Genomic DNA, 19,201 nt, shown 5'->3' on the forward strand with positions numbered 1-19,201 from the left:
TAAAAAAAAATTTTTTTTACACATAGCAGCCAGCAGGGGGCCGGGAGCCGAGAGCCGCTCATTACATATTCATATATTCACTGCTCCCGATCATTACATATGCACGATCGAGAGCAGTGAATACCAGGTCCCCTGCTGGCTCTCCCGGGGGCAGCTTGGGGACGTTCTGGGGCAGGCAGGGAGACTTCCATCTCCCTGCCTGCCATCATCCACCGGCTCCTTGCGGCGTCTGCCGCAGGGGTTCACATTCGCCATCAGGGGCAGCAAGCCCCTGCCTCATTGAATACTGTGTCAGCGAGGGCTGGCAGTGAGGGCTCCAGCCCTCCGGAACACGGCGAATGTGCAGCGAATCTTAAACAGGATTCGCTGCACGTTGCGATTTAGATTCATTGAATACGGCCCTATGTGGGGGATCTTGAGACTCTCACCATTCTAATATGTCCATGTAATTGTAGACACATGTGCACAAGATGTTATTCCAAAGCAGGCCATACTGGATGTGAGGTGAGAAAGCCGTCCGATCCCTTTCAAAGTTTCCCCCACATTGTATCTTGTTTTTACTTGTGTGTAATTAAAAGTATGTTTTTATTGCACCATGATGTTTTTTCTCTTATCCGTTTGAGAAATACGGTATTCACATATAAGGAGAGTGAGAGGAGTCCTTGGTTCCATTGTGACAAGCATTTGTCCCTCCCTTCATGCATTATTGTCTACCCCACATGTAGACCAAAATACTTGGTACCAGTCAACTTTAGTATCATTTGAAATTTCTGCATTGTTGAAACGATATCACACCATTGCGGTCCTTCTTTTTCTCTTTTTTGGGTCCCAACTTGAGTTACTTGTAAGCGCCCTGAACATCTGCCAAATCCCATCTGGTATTGTATTTAACTGTCTTTTTGGAGTGGTTCTTTTGGATGTGGTTTTGGGGCTGCTAATTTAGCGCACGATACATTAGCCAAATCGGTACTTATGTAATATCTGGGCTCCCGTTTTTCTTATGAGACCGCGTCCCCTCGCGGGGCTCGCTGCGCTCACCACGCTTCGGGCACGGTGGCTCGCTGCGCTCGCCACACTATATAAAATCAACTCCATGCGTAGTTGGATAGTAGGGGTATGAAAAAATGGAGTGCATTTAACATGGGAGCCCAGATAATACATAAGTACCGCCAAATCTTTTGTTTTTGCATTGTCATTTTCTCCTTTCTTTGTAATGTTGGATGCATTTCTGCAAACATAGAGGACATTTTAAAATATATACAGTAAAAATATGATTATTACTAACGTGTCATTAATAAAGCTAACGTGTCATTAATAAAGCTTTGTTTTTACTTGATATTTTTTTATTGTTCTGTATTGGTTGTATCACAAGGGCAATATATCCAGTTTTTTTCTGTCCTACTAACATTTAAAATGTAAAGTGTGCATTGGACAGGTTCCTGCCACACTGTAATATCCTCTGCTACTCACAGTTCATGCTACAAGTAATATTAGTCAAGAATGAATACATTATTTCATGTATACAAATAAGCTACAGGCTGTCCCTCTTCATACTACAAGCAATATGGATTTACCTCAGGGCACATTCTTATACATGCTAACACTGCTTCACTTTCCTACTTTGTCCTGCCTCCCCTGTACTGTGAGCTGTTGTCAGAGAGTAGTGGGGTACCATTTCATATGACCATCTCAAAGAATGTGGATTGTTATAGAGATGTATATTGGTATTCAGTATATTGGGATGGATGTATGGCTATATGTGTGTCTTTAATTAAAATGAATCTCAGTGTGATTTACAGTGATCCAAATATATTACTGTATATACATCCTATGGTATATTGAATGCTGTACATTAACATGCTTACATGTTCTTATTTTAAAGTAGTTCCCCATTGGATCTGCTACTAGCGCTAGGGCTGTTGAGCCTGGCTAAACTTGAAACTTGGAAAGTTGGAATTGAAAGGGTTAAGAGCTTTAGGGAGGTAATTAATATTTTTTCCGAATGTATAAAATCTTTTGGAAATATCGGCCAATTCGACGGCCGACAGTCAGAAAACCGGTGGATTGGTGAAAACAGCCGCAGATTGTTAAAAATGGCTGCAGATTCGACAATCTAGTGGCCATTTTTGGCAGTGCAGATTTACTTTTTAAATGAAAACGTCCGCATTGAATAGTTGTGTGCTGATATTTCAGACTGTCCGAAATATCAACACAAATTGAATACACCCTTAATGTACAAGTGAATGTATACTGCAATGATTACAACTATAATACAATTTCACAGAAAATATAAGATCATTTATTTTATTGGCAAACTAATATGGATTATAAGTAGGACATGATAAGGAGATGCCATGCTGCAATGCAAAGTAAGGCTGTTGTTTCATGGAGGGACAGCCTGTACCTTATTTGTATACATAAAATAATGCGTTCATTCTTGACTAAATATACTTTGTATACATAAAAAGGGGATTTTTGTCCTTACCTGGAAAATCCTTATTTCTGAATCCTTTGGTGGACACTGGGACAGTGGGAAGGGGGCGGAGCCATGGCGACAGGCACCAAGTAGCTAACACTTTAGTGGTGCAGCCCAGGCCCCTCCTTCCCCACACTCCATCCTAGGTCAGTTTAGACTACCACCGGACTTAGGAGCACAGGAAAGGAGAGAATGAAAGAAAGAAAAAGAGAGATCTTGTATCACCATGAACAAGAGCATTTCCCTAAAACCAACCCATCCGCCGATCAGGGGCGTCTGGGCGGGCGCCCAGTGTCCACCAAAGGATTCAGAAATAAGGATTTTCCAGGTAAGGACAAAAATCCCCTTATTTCCTTCATACCATTGGTGGCCACTGGGACAGTGGGACGTCCCACCGCTGTCCCCTCACGGGAGGGAACGCTCCTGAGCTGCAGAAAGAACGCCACGGCCGAATGCAGAGTCGACCTCGGTGAAAGTATCAAACCTGTAGTGGCGTATAAAAGTGTGCATGGAAGACCATGTGGCTGCGCGGCACAGCTGCTCTGCGGAGACTCCTGAAGCCGCAGCCCACGATGATCCTACCGAGCGAGTGGAATGGGCCGTGAGCCCTGCTGGCGCCGGCCTATTCGCCAGGAGGTATGCCTGCTGAACCGTAAGCCGCAACCACCTGGCAATGGACTGTTTAGATGCGGGCCAACCCCGCTTCTGATGATCATAAAGAACAAACAAAGCTTCTGTTCTTCTAATCTCCTTGGTCCTATCCACATAGATGCGAAGGGCCCGAACCACATCGAGAGCCCCTCCACTTCTTGAATCCTGGAAAGCAGGAACTACGATTTCCTGGTTTACGTGAAACCTGGAAACCACTTTTGGCAGGTAACCCAACCTGGTACGGAGGACTGCCCGATCTTGGTGGAAGACCAAAAACGGTGGCTTACAAGATAGAGCGGTCAAATCCGAGACCCGCCTAGCTGACGCAATCGCCAGAAGGAAACACACCTTCCATGAAAGCCAACGCAACTCCACTGACTCCAGAGGCTCAAACGGAGCCACCTGAAGAGCTCTCAGAACCAAAGGCAGATCCCACGGGACTACGGGACTCCGAAAGGGAGGAGTCACGTGCATGACCCCTTGGAGGAAAGTGCGAACCTCCGGTCTTGTCGCAATGCGCCTCTGAAACAGAACCGAGAGCGCCGAGACCTGAACCTTCAAAGTGGAATGTTGAAGGCCCAAATCCACTCCCGACTGTAAGAAGGCCAAAACCTTGGGCAACGAGAACCTCCTTGGATTCTTCTCGTGCTCTTCACACCAGCGAAAGAAAGAACTCCAGATTCTGTAGTAGACTTTTGCTGAGGACGGCTTACTGGCCGCTATCATGGTTCTTATCACAGAATCTGAGAACCCCCTGTCTCTTAAGATCTCCCTCTCAAGAGCCAGGCCGTCAAATCGAGACGAGCTAGGTTGGGATGTTGACAGGGTCCCTGAGACAGAAGGTCTGGCCGGAGAGGTAACCGCCACTGAGGTTCCTCCGCCATGAGCCGGAGATCGGCATACCAGGCCCTGCGTGGCCAGTTTGGGGCCACCAGGATTACCCTTACCCGTTCCCGCTTGAGTCTTCTTAGGAACCGAGGAAGAAGAGCCACTGGCGGGAAGGCGTACACCAGATCGAACGGCCAAGGTGCCGACAGAGCGTCGACCAGAAATGCGCCTGGATCCCGAGTCCTGGACCCGTAGCAAGGCAACTTGTGATTCCACCGGGATGCCAGGAGATCTATCTGAGGCCTCCCCCAACGGAGGGTTAGAGAGTGAAACACCTCTGGATGAAGAGACCATTCTCCGGAGTGGATCTCCTGGCGGCTCAGAAAGTCTGCTTCCCAGTTTTCGACGCCGGGAATGTACACTGCCGACAATGCCAAGAGGTGACGTTCTGCCCAACGAAGAATTGGCTGTACCTCCAGAAAAGCTGCTCTGCTCCGAGTTCCCCCCTGGTGATTGATGTATGCCACCGCCGTGGCGTTGTCTGTCTGTACCTTGACTGCACGAGAGCAAATCAGGGGGGCCGCCTGGAGAAGGGCTAAGTAGATCGCCCTGAGCTCTAGAATATTGATCGGCAACCCCGACTCCTGGTGGGACCAAACTCCCTGGTAGGATCGGTCCTCCACCACCGCTCCCCAGCCCCTGAGGCTGGCATCTGTCGTCAAGAGTACCCAGTCGGAGACTAGGAAGGGCCGTCCCATGGACAGGTGACGTGGCTTGAGCCACCAGAGCAACGATAGTCGAACCTCCTGAGAGAGTACTATCTCCTGCCTCTTCAGAGCCTGTGGTGAACGGTTCCAATACTTGAGGATCTGGTGTTGCAACGGACGAGAGTGAAATTGGGCAAATTCCACCATCTCGAAGCACGAGACCATCTTGCCCAAAATCTTCATACATAGATGAAGAGAGACTCTCCTGTGCTTGAGAAACCCTCGTAAGAGGGCCTGCAAAGCCAGCCGCTTCTTGTCTGGAAGATAGACCCTCTGGGCCTGGGAATCCAGACGCGCTCCCAGATGTATCATCTCCTGGGAGGGTTCCAGGCTGGACTTGCGCCAGTTCACTAGCCAACCGTGAGCCTGGAGCAGGTCCAGCGTAATGCCTAGATGTTGTAGGAGTAGTTCTCTGGACTGTCCCAAAATCAGAAGGTCGTCCAGATAAGGCAGAATCCGCACTCCCTGGAGGTGAAGGAAGGCTGCCATAACTCCCATCACCTTCGTAAAGACTCTTGGTGCTGTAGAGATTCCGAAGGGTAGAGCCCGAAATTGGACATGAAGATCCTTGGTTGCAAACCGGAGGTACTTGCGGTGATCCGGATGTATCGGAACATGCAGGTATGCATCTCTGATGTCCAGAGATACCATGAAATCCCCCGGCTCCATTGCCTGTATAATGGACCGGAGGGACTCCATGCGAAACCGCGGAATGTTCAAGTAACAATTGAGATCCTTGAGATTCAGGATTGGTCGGAATGAACCATCCGGCTTCCCGATCAGGAATAAATTGGAGTAATAGCCGTGGCCCCTCTGCTGAGGAGGAACCACTTCTATCACCCGAGACTGGAGAAGAGTCTGAACGGAGGCGCTGAGAGCCTCCGCCTTCAGAGGACAGGCCGGGCGCCCCGTGATAAAGAATCGGGTCGGCGGACGCCTATTGAAGGAGAGATAGTATCCTTCCGACACGATACTCAAAATCCAATTGTCCGATGTCGTCTCCCTCCATCTGTTGGCAAAATGGAGGAGGCGAGCCCCCACCGGCAGGGAGTCGACCTGAGGGGTCCCCGAGTCATTGGGAGGCCTTCTCCGGGGCCTTAGGAGGCTGACGTTTGCCAGACTGGGACTGTCTGCTCTTACCAAACGACTCCCTCCTGGGAGGACGGCTTCTTGTTGAAGATTGTCCCCTCGGCTTTCCCTGCGGCCGAAAGGAACGAAAGGACTGCTTCGGCTTAGAGGGTGCCGACGGGAGGAAGGCTGTCTTGGAAGTGGCTACCGTAGTCACAATTTTGTCCAGCTCCGGACCGAAAAGCATATCGCCCACAAAAGGAAGGGCCTCCAGGGCCTTTTTGGATTCTGCATCCGCATTCCAAGTGCGGAGCCACAAGGCTCTTCTGGCTGCAACCGAAGACGCCGAGATCCTAGAGGCTAACGTAGCCGTGTCCAGGGCCGCCTCGCCCAAATACGTGGAGGCTTCTCTGATATGGTCCACCAGAGAAAGCAGCTCCGACCTGCGTATGCCTGACGAAATGTTCTCCGTCAACATATCTGCCCATTTGCCTACCGCCCTAGCCACCCAGGCCGAGGCCAAAGCTGGCCTATTAAGCGTACCCGCATGAGTAAAGATAGATTTAAAGACATGTTCCATCTTTCTATCCGTGGGGTCCTTTAGAGCCGCCACAGTGGGAATAGGCAAGGTAGTAGCCTTTACCAGCCGGGCTATGTGGGAATCCACCTGAGGCGGGCGTTCCCATTTCGTGCGCCCGTCTGCCGGAAAGGGATAAGAAGAAACCATCCTTTTAGAAATTGTAAATTTCTTATTAGGAGCAGACCAGGCTTTTGCCAGGTCTCCCTCCAGCTGCGTTGAAGATGGGAACACAGCCGGATCCTTCTTCTTGCGCTTAAAAGAGGGTGCCTCCTCCGCAGGGGGTTGGTCTGGCTCCTGTATGTTTAAGCAAGAGCGGACCGCCTTCACCAGCGCATCTACCCTGGACTGAGTCATAACGTCGTCCTGGGATGTAGCCTCCTCGTCAGGGTCGTCCGGGTCATCCAGGTCAACAGGGTCATCTGTGTCCGCCTGGTCATCCCCTGAAGTATCCGTCCCCGTAGAGTCAGCTCTCTGGGTGCGGGCTCTGGGGTTCTTGCGCTTGCTAGCGGCACCCAGCAGGTTCTGTAGAGAGGAAGAAACCTGAACCAGTCCCTGCACTGAGGAAGAAAGGCCCTGTACCCAAACAGGCTCAGGCGCCAGCGTCAGCAACTGAGGCTGGGACTGCGTGAGCGGAGCCGGTTGAGCTGGTGGAAGAGTCGCCTGTGAAGGCTGACTCAGCACTGGTGGGGGCTGAGGGTGTGAACGGGAAGCGGCTAGCTGTTCAGCAAGGTCCCTCATGGCCGTCGTCAGGGCCTGCGCCCAACCCGGTTCCCCGGAATGGGATGCCTGTGACGGGGCCGTATCCACAGAGTCCCCACCATTACAGCGTGTACACACACCCCCATGGTCTGTCGAGGTGGAAGAAAAATTCTCCTTGCACCTAACACACTTAAAGGCCCTCAGGGCAGGAGCGTCCCCTGACCGCGAGGGTCCTGTGGACTTTGAGCCTGACTTAGAAGTCATGGCTATGCTCTATTGCACTTCAATACAAGACAGAGTGAATATAGAGAGATTTGCACAGAAAAACCCCTATATAGAGAGGGGTGTGAAAACACAGCACTGAACACCTCAAGGGTGCAGTGTCAATGTAATACAACCTGACCCGTCTGGAGACCGGGGAAGGAAGGGTGCCACAGTGTCCACACAAAAGCTGCTTTTGCTGCTGCTCCTCTGCACCGATGTGTGACAGAGTCAAGCCTCCATTAGGACAGGACGCTGGCAGTCCCCGGCGGGAACTCATATAGAGGCTCCCTGCCGGGGATTGGGCGGGGAGGAGGTGAGGGACCTCCCCCCCCTCCTGGAACCTTGCCAGGGCTGAAAAAAATATGGCGGCCCCCACCGCTACAACAATAGCCCTGGTGGTCTAGTGGCCTCGGTTTCCCCTGTGGGGACCGAGTGTCACCGCCAGGAAACCGCCGGGAGCGCACCCACCCCCGGCGGCTACGTGCGCTGGGTTCCCTCCCTCCGGCGTCTAGTATCCAGACGCCGCTGCGAGACAGAGCGTCTCGCGGTCACCGTTGCGGGACAGAGTCAAGCTTCCATCGGGAAGCCTCTCTGCCTCGCGTCTCACTGCGGTCACCGTTGCAGGACAGAGTCAAGCTTCCATCGGGAAGCGTCTCTGTCTCACGTCTCCCCCAGCCGCAATACCGCTGCGTGCTGTGGGGAGGGAGGGGGGGAAGTGCGGCTTACCTGCTCCGTGGCGCACGGTCCCTCTGTGCTGGGACCCAGCCTGCAGGTCCGTGGCAGTTCACGACGAGCTGGCTCCGGAGCAGGTGAGCAGCCTGGGTGGTCCACCCGGCTTGCTCACCGCAAGTGTAAAAAAAAAAAAAAAAAAACTTTTTTTAAAAAACGCTGCAGAAAACTGCAGCAGCTACTAAAAACGTGCCTGTGCTCCTAGGCACCAAGAAAAAACTGACCTAGGATGGAGTGTGGGGAAGGAGGGGCCTGGGCTGCACCACTAAAGTGTTAGCTACTTGGTGCCTGTCGCCATGGCTCCGCCCCCTTCCCACTGTCCCAGTGGCCACCAATGGTATGAAGGAAATATAATGCATTCATTCTTGACTAAATATACTTTGTTTTAAAAGCATACCTTATTTTAATTTTAACAAAGGCATTTTGGAAAAGTCTCATATGGCCACTACTATGAAGCATTATTATGTAAGACGCTTGGCGAAACAAAGTTCTTTAGTTCAGTAATAATTTGCAATCATCTGTTTGGTTTTCAGATTCCAGTTGATGCCCCATGGAAAGCTCCACATGCGAATGAATGGGACAACATGACAATGAAGGAGTTTATAGACAAAGTTTGCTGGACAAAGTAAACTTTTTTTAAGTCAGTTTGATATACTGTTAAAGTAAGATTATGTTATATGAGGTATTGTCAAGGACTATTGGAGCGCCTCTCATTTAGCGCCAGCCCTTACCAGATCTCCTCTGCTGGCGGAGAGACGCTCCATCTGACGGGGACGCGCAAGCATCTCACGCACGCTTGTCCCCGGAGCAGTTCGGCGGCAGGGAAAGCTTTCCCGGCCTGTCTCCGCTTCAGGGAGACGGGCAGGGTTAGGGTGGGTCGAGTGGCGAGGGGGACCAGCGGCGATGGGGAGACTGGCAGGATGCCACTGCCCCGCTGCCGAAGGATTGGCATGCGCGTCCCAGTTCAGTGTGGTCCCTGTCCGCTGGAGCTCACCAGAGGGGAGGCTCTGGCGGGCGCCGAGCAAAGATGACAGGGGCTACATCAGTACCTCTGAAAAACTGCAGTGGGGGTGAGGATATTGAGGTAGATTTATAATATGCAGAGAGATTTATATTAGATGTCCAAACTCAAATTTAAATGGCAGGGGGCTACAAGTAAAATCAGCCAGTATTTACTAAAATGTATTTGCCTTGCAATCTGTGGCGTAACTATAGCACCGCAGCCCCCGCCACCACGGGGGGGCGCTGTGCATGTGGGGGTGCCGGGGGCTGCGGTGCTATAGTTACACCCCCCCAATCCCCCGCAGACTTGCCTATCTCGCTGGTCCCGGCGGCTCCGTTCTTCTGCTGAGGACCACCACAAAATGGCCGCCCCATATAGCACACAGTTCTCTGAAACTGTCTGCTGTATGGGTGCGGCCATTTTGTGGCGGTCCTCAGCAGAAGAACGGAGCCACCGGGACCAGCGCGATAGGTAAGGCTGCGGGGGATTGGGGGGGGGGGGGGGGTTGCATGGGCGGCAGGGGGGTGGGGGTACTTGGTGGGGAGGCGGGGGGGGGGTGGTGCCCAAAACGTAGCTACACCAGTGCTTGCAATGCAACATGTTTTGTCCAGTTACAAAGCTACTGTACTGCTACTTTTTGCTTTTCTCCCAACTCTGAATCACCCCATACAGTACCTGAATATTGTTATGTAGGACTTAGACTTTATTTAGAATTGAATACCTGTTTCACTACCACCAGTTCATTAATCGGCAGGGACACTGAAAAAAAAGAAAGAATAAAATAGCTCATAGTCTAATATTATAAACTTGTAGTTTATTACTACAAAGACACATTCAAGCCTATTCAACTTGAAAGGATTTCTACTATACAGTAGCCCCTTACCGCCGCAGCCTGTTTTTGCCTTCCTGACAGAGCCCTTTTTTTCAAATCTGACATGTATCACTTTATGTGGGGATAACTTTTTATTGCTTTTACTTATCCCAGTGATTTTGAGATTGTTTTCTCGTGACACATTGTACTTTAAGTTAGTGGTAAATTTTGGTCGATACAGTCTTTTTTTTTTTGTGAAAAATACCAAAATGTCGTAAGAACATTTTGCAATTTGCAAAATGTTAAATTTTCTGCTTGTGAGACAAATAATCATACCACTCAAAATAGTTAATAACTAACATAGACCATATGTATACTTTATGTTTTAATCATTATTTCAACCTCCTTTTATTTTTTTTGGACACTAGGGGGCAGCAGAGTCAAAATTATACACATAACTCATAAAACGCTGCAATTGGCTGTTCACATTTGAACAGCCAATCGCAACGATCGCCGATGGGGGGGACATCGCTGCCCCTCCTGGGCAATGAGGGAAGATGTCTGCTGTCAGGGACAGCAGACATCGTCCCTCTGTCACCGCGTCTATAGACGCGGTGACAGTTTAATGGCATGACGTACATTTATGCCATGTGTCGGGAAGTACATCCCGACCATGACGTAAATGTACGTCAAATGTCGGGAAGGGGGTAGCTATACTATTTTGTTGCATTATATAAAATATGGAGCAAATTCATAGTGGGTTTTAGATCAGTTTAAATAGAGTATATCTTGTGTTGTGAAATCCCTCTACTCAAGCTCACAAAGAGAATGCACACATACTGTGGGCAAGATGTAATAGGGTCAAATTTTTTAGGCATCTTGTGATTTCTGGCGATTTAGTAACAGAAATATGTGGTCGGTTTTTTTGATGCAATGCAATTTTTTACTAGGATTTTTTGTTAAATCTCGTCTCTCCCTCCCCCCCCATATTTATAATACGGAGAGATGGGTCTCTCGATATTATAAATAAACAGCACTGGGATCTTGGACCTGACTTTGTGGTCTGGCTGACTTGGCGGTTCCCATCATATTACTCCGTTACACTTATAACTTTGGATCCTATGGTGTGGACAGCCCTGATTGGCTGAGGGGAGTCACTTTTTAACCCTTGCAATGCCTACTGGAGAAGAGGACCTATCTACTGAAGGAGGTGAGTATTCACTTTTTTGTACAGGTGGATTTTTTTTTACTTGATAAGGGGACCAACCTGTGGGGGACCCAGGCTAAGTGAGTATATGTATGTATGTATGTATGTATGTTGTATACATGTGTGTATGCATGTATGTTAATACAATTTACAGTACATAGACCCCTATGCATTGAAAACGGCAATCAGTCTGCTCATACATCGCATGAAATATCCACCATAGCATGGAGCCCTACACGAATCTGTTCTCGAGTGGACGTAGCCTTCTGTCTAAGTGCCAACTGATGCATCTCATTGGAATGCTACAGGCATTTGGTAGGAATATAGTCTAAGGGTGATCATTAATGATATGCGATTCTTAGGCAAAAAACGGCCGATTTTCTGAATGTGCATATTTAGTGAGAGTGCGAAAAACGGCAAAAAACACAGATTTTGCCACGAAATCGCAGGTGATTTTTTAGTATCGCCGGAACTCGCATCCAGATGTTTTCACATTGAAAAGTATACAAATCGCATACTTAAGATGTGAAAACTGGAAAATGTTACTAAAAATCGCCACACATGCAGACCAGGTTCTGACGGGCGAATTTGCCAGAACCATGCACAGATCATCATGGTCCCCCATCCTGAGCCTGGGGCTCATTGAGCCGGACTTGGTTCCAAAAATACGGGGGACAAAAAGCATAGGGGTCCCCCGTATTTCTGAAACCAGCCCCGGACTCTTGGACCGGTCCTGAATCCAAAAATACGGGGGACAAAAAATCTGGGGGTGCCCCGTATTTTCAAACCAGCACCGGGCTCCAACAGCCCGCAGTGTCATGCCACAGCCAGGGGACACTTTTTACATAAGGTCCCCCGGCCGTACCATGAGCACCGTGGCTGGTCAGCCTTGGCCGGGGTACTGGGGGGAGTGGGGACTCCCCACAATAAAGGGGTCCCCCCCAGGCTTCACCCATCCAGGGCTGAAGCCAGGGGCTGTCACCGGCGCCCCTGGGCTTTGGAGTACCGGGCTGAGAGGGTTAAAACACTCATTCATAACATTGCTTTATACAGGTGAATTACAAGTGCCAGCAGGCCTCCCCCGCATGCTGGGACTTAGCGAACCACAAGTCCCAGCATGCGGGGCAATAATGGGTCCGATGGGACTTGTAGTCCACCTGTAAAAAGAATATTGGTTATGGGGGCTGGTTATGCTCAGGAGGGGGAACCTCACACCATTTTTTAAATTTTTTCGTTTTTGTTGTCTATGTTGACATGGACACCATATAAGTGTACCACGTCCCCTTGCATGGCTCACTGTGCTCGCAATGCTTGGCACACTATTATATTCCTACTCTATGCCCACTTGGATGGTAAAGTATGAAAAACAACCTTTTTTTAAAGAAAATAAAAACGTGAAAAACTCATGTCAACCTTATTCATGTCAACCGTAAGCTTGTGTCGACCTTTTGTCAATGTCTACCTTGGGTATGTCGACCATTTCAAGGTGTCGACCTAGACATTGTCTACCAAGTGACCGTATACCGTGAAGCCGTACGCATACCTACATAGATGGCTGCATCCTGGATGCATCTGACTCCGGATCAAAACCTTATCCTAAAAGACCATTATGCCAAATAATAACTGTAATAATGCAATTTATATTAAATAGAATACAACAGTTGATTAATAATGTGAATTTAAAATAATTTCTTATTTATCTTTTAACAGAGCAACTAGAAGGTTTGCTCAGCTGTTTGTGAATGTGAATGTCACCTCCGAAACACAGCATGTATCTACCCTGTGGTTCCTTTGGTACACAAAGCTCTGTGGGGGATCACAGCGAATGTTTTCAGTCGAGAACGGAGGACAGGTAAAAAAGACTTTACTTTTTTCTACACTATTTTTCTTTTATAGAACAATAGCCATAATATTTGTTAGGCCTCATTTACCTTTTGAAGTAAATCAATGTAAAACAAGCAATGTTGCACTTTAGCAAACTTATGTTTCACTTGTGTGGGTCGAATTTTAAATGGTTGAACAAATGTAGAGTTGGGAGGGGCACATGTACTACAGTAGCTCCATACCACATGCTAATGTAAAGATAAAGTTATTCCACATTCTACCCTACAGAATATGCAAATGTAGGCAATACTTTCCTTGCATGGGCAAAAGTAAAATATCTTTGAACTTCTTGCAGAACAACATGGTTTCTTTAATTGGATTTTCTCTCGACTCTAAATGAGCAATTATGTGCATTCATTTGAATATCCTTGGCCCTAAAAAGCAATTACGATCATGACCAGATAATGATAAAACATTTAGCTCAGTTGACTCATATTTGTCACCTGAGACTATTCTAAATCAGCTTCCCATTGAGATATACTGTAACTTTATTTAGCTGAACTCAAACTAAAAGCTGAGAAGAGTACAGAGATTGCTCCCCAAAAGTTTGGCTCCTTTTAGCTGGCGGATGGAAGAAAATTTGCAAAAAATGCTATATATTTCAAACTAATATACAGTACTTTACAGTACAGTATGTGTGTTTTACAGTATTGTTGAAGTTTCAAAAAAAAACTAAAAATATATTCTAATAACATAGTACCAATAGTTTTCAACTTTATTACTTAAAAATAAGTTTAAATATAGAAACCCCACATACAAAAGGCAATACGGTTCTCTCGACCCAGATTCACTGTGTATTTATAATTCCATGATCCCGAGTTTGGAAATGATCCCTTGGAATTGGTAAACTACAGGCCAAGGTATCTTCTTAGGTGGTGGTTTTCATTGTTAGGTAAGTCATCGGCATCCCACGTCAGGGACTGTGGCGGCCATGTACCATAGAACATTCTGAGCAACCATAAGGTTGCTCTAATGGTCGATGGTGCTACTTTCAGTGCAAAACAGCAGACTAGAGCTGCAGCTGGTGTTGGTCTCAGTAGGAAGCTCATTGGATGCAGTCTTAGTAGAAATTTGCAGTAGCCACCTCAATAGCAATCTCTAACACAAATAAATAACTTGTGAATCAGGCGAGACCAGTCTAAGTTGATTCTGAATAAAAACTGTTGTGTGGCTCATAGTAACTACTCAGATGTGTTGTTGTTTTTTTAACTGCACTAAAAAAAAAACCAGCTAGAGCTTGATAATTTTCTATGTGGCCAACACCTCAGTTTCGCTCAATTGTTTGTAGAATAGTCCACTTGACCGAACAACTGAAGGAGAGAAATCTTTGGACCTGCACATGTTTTCTTAACAACATATTTGGGTCTACCTTTTCTAAAAACCCAGCACTGCCATTTTTTACTTGGATGGTGCGCTGCGCTCAACATGTTTCGGTCATGGTGCCACACTGCGCACAGTACACTATTATGATTAACTCTATGCCCATGTGGATGGTAAATTATCAACAAGGTTTTTTTTTTTCAACCTTTTTTCATGTCTACTTTTTCATTGTCAACCTTTAGTCCATGTCTACCTAATGTATGTCAACCTGTTGTCTGAACAGTGAACAACAGTGGTCGACCTTTTGACTGTTGACCTAATGTATAGAGACCTTTTGTCCATGTCGATCTTCAGACTGTGGACAAATAGTGGTCGACCTTTTGACTGTGAACCTACTGTAGACCTAATGACAGGATAATGGTCTCCTCACATGTCATTGAGTAATCTGTAACATGGCTTTGTTGTGAGATGTTTCAGCAAGGTCTTCCTTCCACTATACATCCCAGATTTCTGAAGCTATTGTTGTCCATACAGGTACTCCCATCTCTCATGTAAGAATGTAAATCCTTTAAAGCTTTAACTGGTCTATTGTAGGTCACCATACTTATGGTTTCTCAAACTGAACCATCAGACTCCTGAGAGAAATAATTGTATTAATTAGTATTTATATTGTACATTTTACTACCTTTGTGGATTTTACAAAGGCAGACAATAAGTTGATGTCAAGGCATGACTTTCTGTTTTAAGGAGAGAAAGTTCATTGGAGGTGCTGGCCAGATTAGCGAGAAATTAATGGGACAGCTTCAGGATCGTGTGAAGTTACAGAGACCGGTGGTGAGACTTGATCAGTCAGGTGAAAATGTCATTGTGGAGACCTTAAACCATGACGTCTATCATGTGAGTAAATTTGTTTGCTGTATAAGTAGAAGTGTCTTTAGCTGTGAAATACTAAATAACACCGTACATCAAGTAAAGAAACTGCATGGGAAAGTACAGGGTGCAATTCCTGCTTTCAGAGCAGTCATTGGTTTGCCTCTGTTTCTGTTAAATAGTATCTTATTTGCAAACTGGACTAAATAGGACACACCATCAGCTTCTGCTGATCAAAATGATATGTGGTTATCTCTAAATTCAGCGTGTGACCACTGCTGTATCTGCCTAAGAAATGGAACATTAGAGTGTTTGCCATGCCGAATTAAAATGTAATCATCACAAGCTGCTTTTGCTCCTCTTTGTTTCGCAAATTGGATGCTATTTCATGGAAAATGAAAAATAAAAAGACGTCACGTGCTACAAAGTCACAATATGGCATTGCGCGGCTAGACGGCCTGTTTAACCCCTTCCCGACATTTGACGTACATTTACGTCATGGTCGGGAAGCACTTCCCGACACATGGCGTAAATGTACGTCATGGATTTAAACTGTCACCGCGTCTATAGACGCGGTGACAGTTTCAACATGTCTGCTGACAGCAGACATGTCCGTGCATGCCCCGGGGGGGCTGCGATGCCGCCCCCCCGTCGGCGATCGCTGTGATTGGCTGTTCAGTGTGAACAGCCAATTACAGCGTTTTCCTGTGTCACCGGCGAATAACGTTCGCCGGTGACACGGGATCGGAGGTGATTGGTGCTGTAAAGTACAGCACCAATCACCGCGGGGTGTAAGGGTGACACTGGTGTCACCCCACCTCACCCCGCCCGCCCCCAAAGGCCGTGATTGGTTCGTCGGACCGACGGACCAATCACAGCCATGGAGGGGGGTTTAAACTAACGGTGACTGCACTGCAGACGCCATTCCGGTCTGGAATAGCGTGCAGTGCGGTCACCGTGCCACCTGCCGCCATATACTGACCAGAACCTTGCTCCATACTTACCTGATCACTGCTTCATCGCTGCTTGATCACTGCTTGATCTGTGCCTAGTAGTGTGCTGGATGCTTCCTGGATCCTGTTGCTACTTGTGCCTTCCTGTGCTGTGAAATTGTGCTGCTGCAGTGTAATAGCTAGATAGAGAGATAGAGAGAGAGAGAGAGATAGAGAGAGATAGAGAGAGAGATAGTGTCAGAGAGTGCTATATTTTGTGCTGCTGCAGTGTGATATAGTTATAGATAGAGAGAGAGAGATAGAGATAGAGAGAGATAGAGAGAGAGAGATAGATAGAGAGGCCTAGTGACAGAGTGCTATATTTTGTGCTGCTGCAGTGTGATAGTTATAGAGAGATAGAGAGAGATAGAGAGAGAGAGATAGAGAGAGATAGTGACAGATTGTGCTATATATTTTTTATATAACTGACTGCTGCCCCCTCCTTTTGTGCTGATCAGTATAAATTAACTGATCAGCAACTTTTTGGGGGCGCAGGTTTTTTTTTATATATAGATATACCTGTCAGTGCTGCTGCTGTAGTGTCATAGAGTGATAGATAGTGATAGATAGTGATAGATAGTGATAGATAGTGAGAGATAGTGAGAGATAGTGAGAGATAGTGAGAGATAGAGAGAGATAGAGAGAGATAGAGAGAGATAGTGACAGAGAGTGACAGAGAGTGATAGAGAGTGTATATTTTGTGTCTGCTACCCCCCCTTTTTGGGGGTGCAGGTTTTTTAGTGTCCTAGAGTGAGAGATAGTGAGAGATAGTGAGAGAGAGTGATAGAGAGTGACAGAGAGTGCTAAATTTTGTGTCTGCTGCCCCCGCCTTTTGTGCTGATCACTATATCTGAGGTGATCAGCAACTTTTTTGGGGGTGCAGAGGTTTTTTTTTTTTTTATATATACCTGTCAGTTGCACCAAAGGTTGTGCACCTGCTGCACCTCACTGGTAATCAGTGTCGCATCACTGATCACCTTTTTTTTTTTTTTGTGAGTGCTGTGGGGTCTTTTTTTAATTTTTTTTTTACACACACTGTGATTTTGTGGGTGTCCTGTGGCCACTGTGCGCTGATCAGTGACGTACATCACTGATCAGCTTTTTCGGCACAGGGTTGATCTATTTTTTTTTTTTTTTTGATCAAATTCCTGTTGCCTTTGAGCGCTGTTCAGTGACAGACGTTACTGACCAACATCTGTGCTCAATTTTTGGCGCAGGACCTTTTTTTTTTTTTTTTTTTTTAACCCCTTCAATTTTTTATTTTTAACCCCTTCATTTTTTTTTTTTTTTTTATTGGTATAAAGTATTTTTTTTTTTTTCTGCACTACATACACACTACATATCCCCCGGGTTGAAATAAAGTTTGTACCCCCCCCTACACTATACACGTGTTGAAACATTTCACTACCAGTAACACAAAAATAAAAATGGCATCCCAAATGTCCTCCCAAATGTCATCACAGTCATCCAGAAGAATGTATTCAGCGGAGGAGGCATATGCCCTGCTTGCTTCTGACTCTGACACAGCCAGTGATGCAAGCGGGGAATTTGAAGGATTCGCCTTAAGCTCCTCTTCCTCCTCCTCTGATGAGGGACCCCTCAAAGACGCCCCCGTAGAGCAGCTGAGACCCCCCCCCCCCAACAATTGATCTCGTATGGACCCCACCACCAGACAATTTTGAGCCCCAGGTTCCTGAGTTTTTGGCCATGCCAGGAATCCAATTTGATTCCACAGGTCTCAGAGAAATTGACTTTTTCAAATTATTTTTCTCTGATGATTTTGTAAATTTAATGGTGGACCAAACTAATTTATATGCCCAGCAGTTTATTGCTCAAAACCCCACGTCATCATTTGCTAGGTGGACCCCTGTAGATGCAGTAGAGATGATGACGTTTTGGGGTCTGGTGTTTCATATGGGCATAGTAAAAAAGCCAGAAATTAGGCAATATTGGAGTACAGATGTTCTGTACAGTACTCCATTTTACCGTATGGCCATGACCCGGACTCGATTTGAGACAATTCTTAAATTTATACATTACACCGATAATGCACAGTGCCCACCCAGAGATGATCCCACCTTTGACCGGCTATTCAAAGTCAGGCCGGTCATTGATCATTTCAGTGCCAAATTTGAAGAGGTGTACATCCCTGAAAAATTTATTTGTATCGACGAGTCCCTTATACATTTTAAAGGAAGGGTTAAATTCCGCCAGTACCTTCCCAGTAAGAGGGCAAGGTATGGCATAAAAATGTATAAACTGTGTGAAAGCACCTCAGGGTACACCCACAGGTTTAGGGTTTATGAAGGGAAGGATTCTAGAATTGAACCGCCAGAATGCCCCCCCTCCCTCGTAGGTGTTAGTGGAAAAATTGTCTGGGATTTAGTGCACCCCTTCCTGGATAAAGGTTATCACCTCTATGTGGATAACTTTTACACTAGCATCCCCCTGTTTAAGGCCCTTGGTTCAAGAGGTACAGCAGCTTGCGGTACTGTGCGCAAGAACCAAAGAGGCCTCCCAAAAACGCACATTGCCCAAGTAATGAGAAGGGGTGAAAGCAGGGGAATATGCAACGAAAATATGTTGTTGGTCAAATATAAGGACAAGAGGGATGTCCTTATACTGACAACAATTCACGGAGACAGTACCACCTCCGTCCCTGTACGAGGTACCAGTACCCACACCTCAAAACCTAATTGTATCCTGGATTACAATAGGTACATGGGCGGAGTGGATCTTTCAGATCAGGTACTGAAGCCGTACAGTGCCCTGCGGAAAACAAAAATCTGGTACAAGAAGGTGGCCGTGTATATCATCCAGATGGCACTGTATAACGCTTACGTGCTGTTCCGTTCTACCGGCCAGAGGGGGACATTTATGCACTTTCAAGAGGAAGTCATAAAGGGCCTAATATTTGGGAACCAGCAGGCAGAGGGCCCCAGTACTTCTAGTACTGGCCCCCGTATTGTACCAGGGCAGCATTTTCCTGATGAAATCCCCTCCACTGGAAAAAAGGGCAGGACACAAAAAAGGTGCAAAGTTTGCTATAAAA

The 19,201-nt window shown here is 46.9% G+C and overlaps 1 protein-coding gene across 1 annotated transcript in view; it reads left to right on the forward strand.

The window, feature by feature from the left end:
- Positions 1–19,201, forward strand: part of LOC146059944 (amine oxidase [flavin-containing] A-like) — a 94,642-nt gene that overhangs the window by 34,476 nt on the left and 40,965 nt on the right. Inside the window, exons 5-7 of the mRNA XM_083172662.1 lie at positions 8,596–8,687; positions 12,794–12,935; positions 15,035–15,184. Of these exons, the coding sequence (XP_083028788.1) occupies positions 8,596–8,687; positions 12,794–12,935; positions 15,035–15,184 (384 nt within the window). The remainder of the gene's footprint in view (positions 1–8,595; positions 8,688–12,793; positions 12,936–15,034; positions 15,185–19,201) is intronic.

This window comes from Crinia signifera, chromosome 2 (assembly GCF_055691185.1).
Source record: "Crinia signifera chromosome 2, ASM5569118v1, whole genome shotgun sequence".
Taxonomy (NCBI): Eukaryota; Metazoa; Chordata; class Amphibia; order Anura; family Myobatrachidae; genus Crinia; species Crinia signifera.